The sequence below is a fragment of the Spinacia oleracea genome, chromosome 6 (assembly GCF_020520425.1).
Source record: "Spinacia oleracea cultivar Varoflay chromosome 6, BTI_SOV_V1, whole genome shotgun sequence".
NCBI lineage: Eukaryota > Viridiplantae > Streptophyta > Magnoliopsida > Caryophyllales > Amaranthaceae > Spinacia > Spinacia oleracea.
Window position 1 is genome coordinate 128,030,124 of NC_079492.1, and position 7,941 is coordinate 128,038,064.

Sequence of the window (7,941 nt, forward strand, 5' to 3'; positions counted from 1 at the left end):
AATCTGAGAAGAGACATAATATATTCTTGGAAACAAGAAGACCAAATTCCTATCCCTTTCCTTGCATCGATCAGCTAATGAGTTTAGAAGAACTTTCTTATTCTTAGGGCCCACATTTTACATTCTCTATCATCATCATCATCTCTTTTACCCTTTCAACTTGCATTGTACCATTATTCCTCTATATATACACACATTACCTTCTTGCAACTACATTATTCTCAAACTACCTCTAAGAACAAACAAACAAACAAACAAATAAAACAAAAACAAAAACAAAAACAAAAAACCCTTAGCTTTCTAATATAGAGAAATGGCCTACTCTATGATGAGCACCACAAATCACAAGAGAAGATGTGTAATGTCATCTAAGATTGAAGTTGATGGTTCTTCTTTCGAGTCGAGTGATTGGATCAATTTAGACCTTGAAGATTTTATAGACGACAATGATTATTATGACATTGAAGATAATTCCATCTTTTCTTCTAATTTCGAAACCTCCTCAAATTTGATATCTAAGAAGAGAAAAACCATGGAGCCGGCTTATGTAGATCATGATTTGGAGGATACTGCTAGTTCACCTGTTCAAAGTCCTAAGGTATACTTATTATTATTATTATTATTATTATCAAATAATTATAATATATTTACATATAGCAGTAAATAAGGTAGCCTGTCTGGTTTTCTTTCCTTGTAAAATAAAACATAGTATAGCGGTACATATTTATAATCATATACCATGGTTTTTGTTTGTATTTCTAGCTCTTCTTTTGATACTTTTTTCCCTAACCCTTATTCTTCTCCTTTTGTATTAGGTTAATCATTTGAACGTTTTCTACATGAACTCAAAAGAGATGGATAGTAGAGATATTTCCCAGGTAAAAAAAGTTCCATGATAGATATATTTATATAATGAACCTAATGTTTTTTAATCTTTTTTTTATTTAATAGCTCGTGATTGATGGTACCGGTAAATGATGGTCGATCTTAATAAGTTGTTTTGGCTTTGATTCAGATGCCGGGAAACGGAGAAACTCCAGAGCAGGCAGGAGATAGTACAAACACGAGTTCCCTAGAGACAGAACTACGAAAAAAGGGACTTTGTTTGATCCCTACTTCTATGTTACTAAACTACCTCAGTTCAAATGTTTAAAGACATATATTATAGCTTTAATTGTTAGTGTAGCTTGATCTTCAAGTAATCTAGTAGATGTATATGTTCATTTGTACTGTTAAGGTGATAATTTGGGAGGAAGAGATCGATCGATCGAGCTTAAGATGGGACTTTTCGATCTGTATGTTGTAATTGAAGAATAGGATGGGATGATGCACATAATGTAAGAATTATAGGGAGTACGGCCATGTTCTCTAGCCATGTATAACGTGTAAAATTAGGTTAATTAAATTAATAATGTAGTTGTAAGATATTAAGATATGAACATAATTATATTGTTTTGCTACTGCAAATTTTTGTTGACATTGACATTGTAAATTTAAATTTTCAAAATCAAAGGAAGGGGATCCCAAGGGATGTATAGCTATACACACTATGAACACAAGACACATCTGAAGGAAAATGCAGCATTCCTTCTATAGAACATGAAACTATTTTCTAGCTTGAGAAAATAATTTCGACTCAAAGAAAATTATTTTATAAATCAAATTGAGAAAATAGGAATTAAATTTTCTTTAATTAATAGGATAAATTATTTTTTACCACCTAAAAAAATTAAAAATTTATTTTTTAGCACATAAAAAACTAAAAATAGCTTGTATTTTACCACCTAAAAAAAGTTTGTTTTTCACCACCTGAAAATGAAAAAATAAATGAAACATTTATGTGTGGCTACCTAATTCAATTTTCCATCAATTTTTACACTTTTTGTGTGATCGATTTTCTCTAACACTCTTTCACCTTTCTCTCTTTACTTTCATTGAAATTTGTCAATTTTGTGAATTAATTGATGGTGAGATTTTATGTGAATTAATGGAAGATAAGGAAGCGGGGAAGAGAAGAGAGTTAAATACATTAAATCGTGGAAAAAAAATATATCAGAAATAATACTGTTATTGTGTCCCCCACTTGACATTTTCATCTATTTTTTCATTTTTCATGTGGTAAAATACAAGTTATAGTTTTTTAGGTGGTAAAAAATATTTTTTTGAATTTTTTAGGTGGTAAAAAACAATTTATCCTAATTAATATCCAAAATTAAACTCCAACAAAACAAAAAAGAAAATTGAGAGGGTTTAGCTTGATCACCTTGTAATCTTGTACTCCGTATCCTTTAACCGAATTACTCTGTATTATAATTAATCACATGCAATATGTACTCAATCACATATAGCCGAGGCGATATAGCCTAAGAAATTCACTGACCAGCTTGATGGCAGCTTGTTTTTTTAGTTTTCAAGTCCTCATAGACGTTGCAAGTATATCGCGCGATCACCTTAAATGCATGCATGTGATTTCATAGCTAGCAAAATTTACCAAGACATAAAAGTGTACCTGACCTAATAAATAATAATATGCATGACTAAAATTTGATCTATTCTTAATAAACTAATCAATATGCATTGTAGATCTACTCTCCAAACCCTAATTAACTAAATCACGCGTCACCCGTATACAACCCAAATCGATCTGAAAAACTCTTTTAGTTAGCACTATACTTGGTTAATCAGAGAAGCTTACATTACTCTTGTGAATCTCTACACGCACGTAAACATAATATCTACGGAGTAGCTTGTTTTTGTTAACTTTACTTTTGCTTATTTTGGAATAAATAGTTCTACTAATTTATTTATTTCATAATAAGTTTATAACATATGTGATGATTAAGCAGTAGAAATCGATCAGATAAATAGAGCGCACCATACAACCCTAGCTCCCTTTGATCACTTAAGTTGTTTGGTCTAATATGAATTCAAATTTGAAAAGCTGACGATTCTTCCATTAATGCCCAATTAGTATATATATATATATATATATATATATATATATATATGAGACTGATTAATGATAATAATCCTCCTAATAAAGAGAGACTAAGGTTAAATATATGTATTAGCTGCAAGGGTTCATTTTTGGGCATGGTTTTGTCTGTTAGCCACTTAATTAGGGTTCCCAACTAATTCCTACGTACCACATGTGGAATCAAAGCTAGGGAAACCATATAAATAATTTAAAAATTCCAATTGCAATCATTAGATTGTCCTATTATAAGGAAACATAAATGCTCCTCTTTAACAAATATAGCAACTTGTATCATTTTCATACTAATTATTAATTTTATTAGTAAGTTAACCAATCTTTCAAGTCAAGTGGAACCAAATTAAATGAGTAATTAACCTCAATAATAATAATAGTGGAACCTCTTTGCTTAGCTACATACGTCCCCTATCATAATAATAATTTGTGATTGCTTGTTTAAGTATCCAAAGAAATTAAGTTGGATAAATTATGGCATTTTTTCTGTAATTATTGGATATCCTTTATATGTATTATTCTATGCAAGTTCCAACCTCTTTGCTTACCTACGTACACTACAAGAAATTGTACTATTAACGACGGGAAATCCCGTCGCGAAAGGCCAATAATCGTTGATTAACGACGGGATTTCCTGTCGCGAACCCGTCATAAAAGGGGGCCGTCGTTAATAGAAATCCCGTCGTAAATTCGTCGTAAACCCGTCGGAAAAGACACTTGCGACGGTTATTCCCGTCATTATTTGGTTGTTAGCCCCGTCGCAAAAGGCTTTTACGACGGGATTTTTTACCCGTCGTAATTAGGTTGTCGTTAAAGATACAAATTCTTGTAGTGGTACCCTATCTGTAACTAGCAACTTGCTTTTCTTTCATAAAATTAAATGGCAAAGATAGATGTCAATGAGATTCAATCCCAACCTTTATATTCACATTTCTCGATCTTGTAATACCACCCTCAAGACTTGTACCATTTAAAATACTTCTACATTCTATCTATTTTGGTTGTAACTAACAATTTCATTTTCATAAACACAAACGATATTTTTAAAACGAATTAACTAAAAGTATGAATATCAAATAGAAACGAGAATGATACACAATTAAAAATGAGAGAAAGTGAGAGAGCCCCCCCCCCCCCCCCCCCCCCCCGCAACCGCCGAATTCGCATGCTCGCCCTTTGGTTCAGCCGCCATCCTTCTCGACCAGCCACACCTCCGCCCACCACCAACAAAAGCCACCATCCTCACCCACCAAGCTTACTTATGCAGCAACCTTCAACACCAAAACCAACCAGACCCCTTTTCCATTTCATTCTCCCACGCCTCCCTTCTCCCAATTATATCCCAAAAATCGCCCACTACCTTTGATCCTTCTTCTGAGGCCTTCATCAGCCTGGATTATGCTAGTGTCGAATCCCTATCAGTCAAATGGATTAACTCACTCATTATCAAAGTGGTGGGTAAAGCGTTCTCGGTGGAATGCCTTAAATCCTCCCTACAAAGAACTTGGAAAATTCACCAGCCAATTCAGCTCATTGCCCTAGGAAAGGATTCTACAATGTCACGCTTCCACTGGAAAATGATAGGGAGATTGTATTATCCAATGGTCCTTGGTTCATTGCAAACTTCATGTTGTTGGTACAATTGTGGGTGTCGGGTTTCAAGCCGTCACAAGCTACCATCTCTAAAGTTCCAGTGTGGGTTACATTTCCAGAATTGTCGATTGAGTTCCATTCGTCGGCTGTATTGCAGAAAATTGTCGGCCAAATTGGATCCTACATTAAAGCAAATAAAAGAGCAATTGAACAAAACATAATAAGGTTTGCAAGAATACAAATTCTTCTGGATTTGGCAAAGCAGAGAAAGGAATCAGTCTGGATAGGTGCATTTAAGCAAGCCATCATCTAGGGAGAAATACCATATTTCTGCAAAGAGTGAAACTCCATTGTTCATAGCATTGTTCGGTGTCCAATTGGCCTAAAGGCAGAAGAAATCCATGACGGCGGGACAGGTGAACAAGAAGGAAACCTAGGTCAAAACGAGGGCCAGATGGAACAACAACCGTTGATGGAAGAGGGTGAGGTCAACCCTAATCCCTTGATCAATGTCACCAAAAAGAAGACATTATCCAAAAAGAGTTCTTCAAAAGATGCCCCTAAAAAATTTGCAGGAAAAGATGGGGAAAAAACAAAAAAGAAGAGGTAAAGTCAACAAAAAAACAAAAAGAATGCTTTCAAGTGAAAAAGAAGAAAAAAATTCCACTAGGAAATCAACCAGTACCGGCCAGTCCGTAAAATCATGGCCAAAATCTCAGCCCAGTTACAAAAAGTGGATGTGGGGGCCCAATCCAAAGTCAACCAAACCATGCCCATCCCTAATCCACTGACTATCAGTTCCCAATTCTTCCAACCCAAAGAAAACTCAACGGCCGGATTAAATGCACCGAAAAAGAAACCAATTAAAACCCCACCCACCAAACCACCAATCAAATCTCACATTCAACCAATTTAATTTCCAAAATCCTAAACCATTCACTTTCTCTTCTCCCCAATATCCCTCCAAAACACTTTTTCTACCCCTTCTCTCACCTCTTCCCCCTCACCCTCTCCCACCAAAGACCAAGGAAATGTCGAGCGAAATGGACTTCGACATGTTCGACTTCGGCGATGAATCGTCGGAAGACAACGACTTCACCCAACCACCACCCTATGTCCACTGTTACTTCATGAGCCGCAACAACTTGAACCCAAAATTCACCCTACCCTTCTAATCATTACCCCTGGATTTCCCGTTACCCATAATCGAGGCCACTGGCGCTCAAACTCTCATCCACTATGTCTGCAAATAATATCCAATTCCAACCTACCCGGAGATCCATGTCAATAGTATGGGTTTCAGCCGAGAAGATCCGATCATTCATTCTCAACCCCCAGGGAGTGGACATACCGTACCAGGATATGGTAATGTCTCTAAAAAAAGGAGGTACGATGTATCCTGAGCACCTCCCGGATTTGAACACCATGAAAGTGTTATTCCCTGTCCTAGTAGCGTTTGTAAAGTGGTGGATGACCAGCAAGGAATGGGACGTTGATCATCCCACATGAGTTGGAATTCATGAGTAATTCCATACCAGTCTTCCCTCAATTGAAAAGAACTTGACAGTTATCATCCAGGTCTCCCCTTAGAGGGAAGTTTGGGGATACCTCCAACGGCCTAATGGTCATCTCGACGACGGTTTCCTAAGTCGAGAGAAGTGCAATTCTGGTCAAGGAGATCGAAGAGGAGACTTGGGAGGCAGAGCTGGAGTTTGTAGCGAGGAAACAAATTCTATGGAGCATGAGAAGCAAGGATTTTATTGACAAAACCAATCCAATGACTCGGAAGAAGTACAAGGAGTTCTCCAGGACTCACAAAATCCATGATCCAATGGTGATTGTCGCTTGGAACTGTAGGGGGATCGCCCGTCGAGGCTTTCATGCCAGCCTTTACCATCTCTATAATGAGCATCAACAGAGTTTCATCATTCTCACTAAAACCAAAACCAGTAGATCCCATACCAAACACATCCTGGAATGAAGATCCACCCCTCTCGAGAATTATGTAATGGCTGAACCATATGGGCTAGCAGGAGGAATCATAGTCATGTGGAACCCCTTATTCATCAACTTTCAGATGATAGGATCGGATCGACATGCTATTCATGGCATTGTGCACTAACCCTAAAATTTAATATTTTTTGTCTGCTATTTATGTTAGTACTAAATTTAAAGGTAGATTAAAAACTTGGCATGATTTGGTTGAAATATCTGCACATATGTCTATACCTTAGGTAGTAATGGGGGATTTTAATGAGGTTACTTGTCAGTCTTAGAAACTTGGGGTAGAACAATCAAGCAAAAAAGAGTTGATAAGTTTAATGAAACAATGGATAGTTGTGGATTAGTTGATGCTGGTTGTGTTGGAAATAGATTTCCTTGGCATAACAAGCAAAAAGATAAACCATTTTTTCAAAGGCTTGACATGGCCTGGGTAAATATGCAATGGCTTGATATTTTTCTTGCTACTACGGTTCATACCCTGCCTAAAGATACCTCTGATCATAATCCCATCAAATTGTTAACAAAACCAGTAGTTGTCCCCATTATTAACCTCCAAAATGTTTTTAAAATGGTGCCCATGTGGTACTCCCAACCAGGATTTTCAAAAATGGTGGATTTAAATTGGAAAATTGGTAATATTGATTTTGTGGATAAACTTAGTCATATAATCAAAGTCATGACTGTCTAGATTAAGGAAAACATTGGCAATATCTTTAAAAGAGGAAACACTTGTATGCTAGATTGACTGGAATCCATAAGGCTCTTGAAGCTAGAACAACCTATAGGCATCTTCTAGAACTGAATGAGGAACTCTCTAAGGAGTTTTACCTCATCTCGGAACAAGAAGAATCATACTGGATGACTAGAGCAAGAACAAACTGGATGAAATGTGGGGATCAAAACACAAGTTACTTCCATAAGTTTGTCACTGTTAAGAGGAGAAGAAATAGAATCACCTCTCTGAACTCTGAAGTGGGCCAAACTATTTAGGGAGAGGACCTTGTCCCACACATAGTGAGCTATTTTTCAAATCTATTCACTTCTGAACCTACCATTCCCCTATGTGAGAATCACCACTACCTTAACACAATTAGAATAGACCATCCAACTACTACTGAAGAGGTTGGAAGGGCAGTGTTTGAATTAGGTCCCCTAAAAGCCCCTGGAATTGATGGTTTGCATGCACAGGTGTACCAACAACACTGGGGGTAATGTGTAAATACATTTACTCCTTTGTAGACAAAATCCTTCAATCTAGGAGTTTCCCAGATACAATTAATGATACCACTATTTGATTATCCCCAAGAGTGATCACCCTGGTACAATCAAGCAATTTAGACCCATTAGTTTATGCA

At 36.5% G+C, this 7,941-nt stretch overlaps 1 protein-coding gene across 1 annotated transcript; it reads left to right on the forward strand.

The window, feature by feature from the left end:
* The first annotated feature begins 204 nt into the window (after positions 1-204).
* Positions 205-1,492, forward strand: LOC110787041 (vascular-related unknown protein 4-like). The gene is made up of 3 exons (XM_021991617.2): positions 205-598; positions 816-878; positions 1,016-1,492. Exons 1-3 carry the CDS (start codon positions 314-316, stop codon positions 1,151-1,153), a joined length of 486 nt encoding a protein of 161 aa, XP_021847309.2. The 5' UTR covers positions 205-313; the 3' UTR covers positions 1,154-1,492.
* The last annotated feature ends 6,449 nt before the right edge of the window (positions 1,493-7,941 follow it).

Bases quoted from the DNA above. Each gene is read 5' to 3' on its own strand.
- LOC110787041 (XM_021991617.2), top strand. From the start codon at position 314: ATGGCCTACTCTATGATGAGCACCACAAATCACAAGAGAAGATGTGTA. The intron at 599-815 runs GTATACTTATTA...CTTTTGTATTAG, and splicing joins CACCTGTTCAAAGTCCTAAG to GTTAATCATTTGAACGTTTT. The intron at 879-1,015 runs GTAAAAAAAGTT...GCTTTGATTCAG, and splicing joins ATAGTAGAGATATTTCCCAG to ATGCCGGGAAACGGAGAAAC.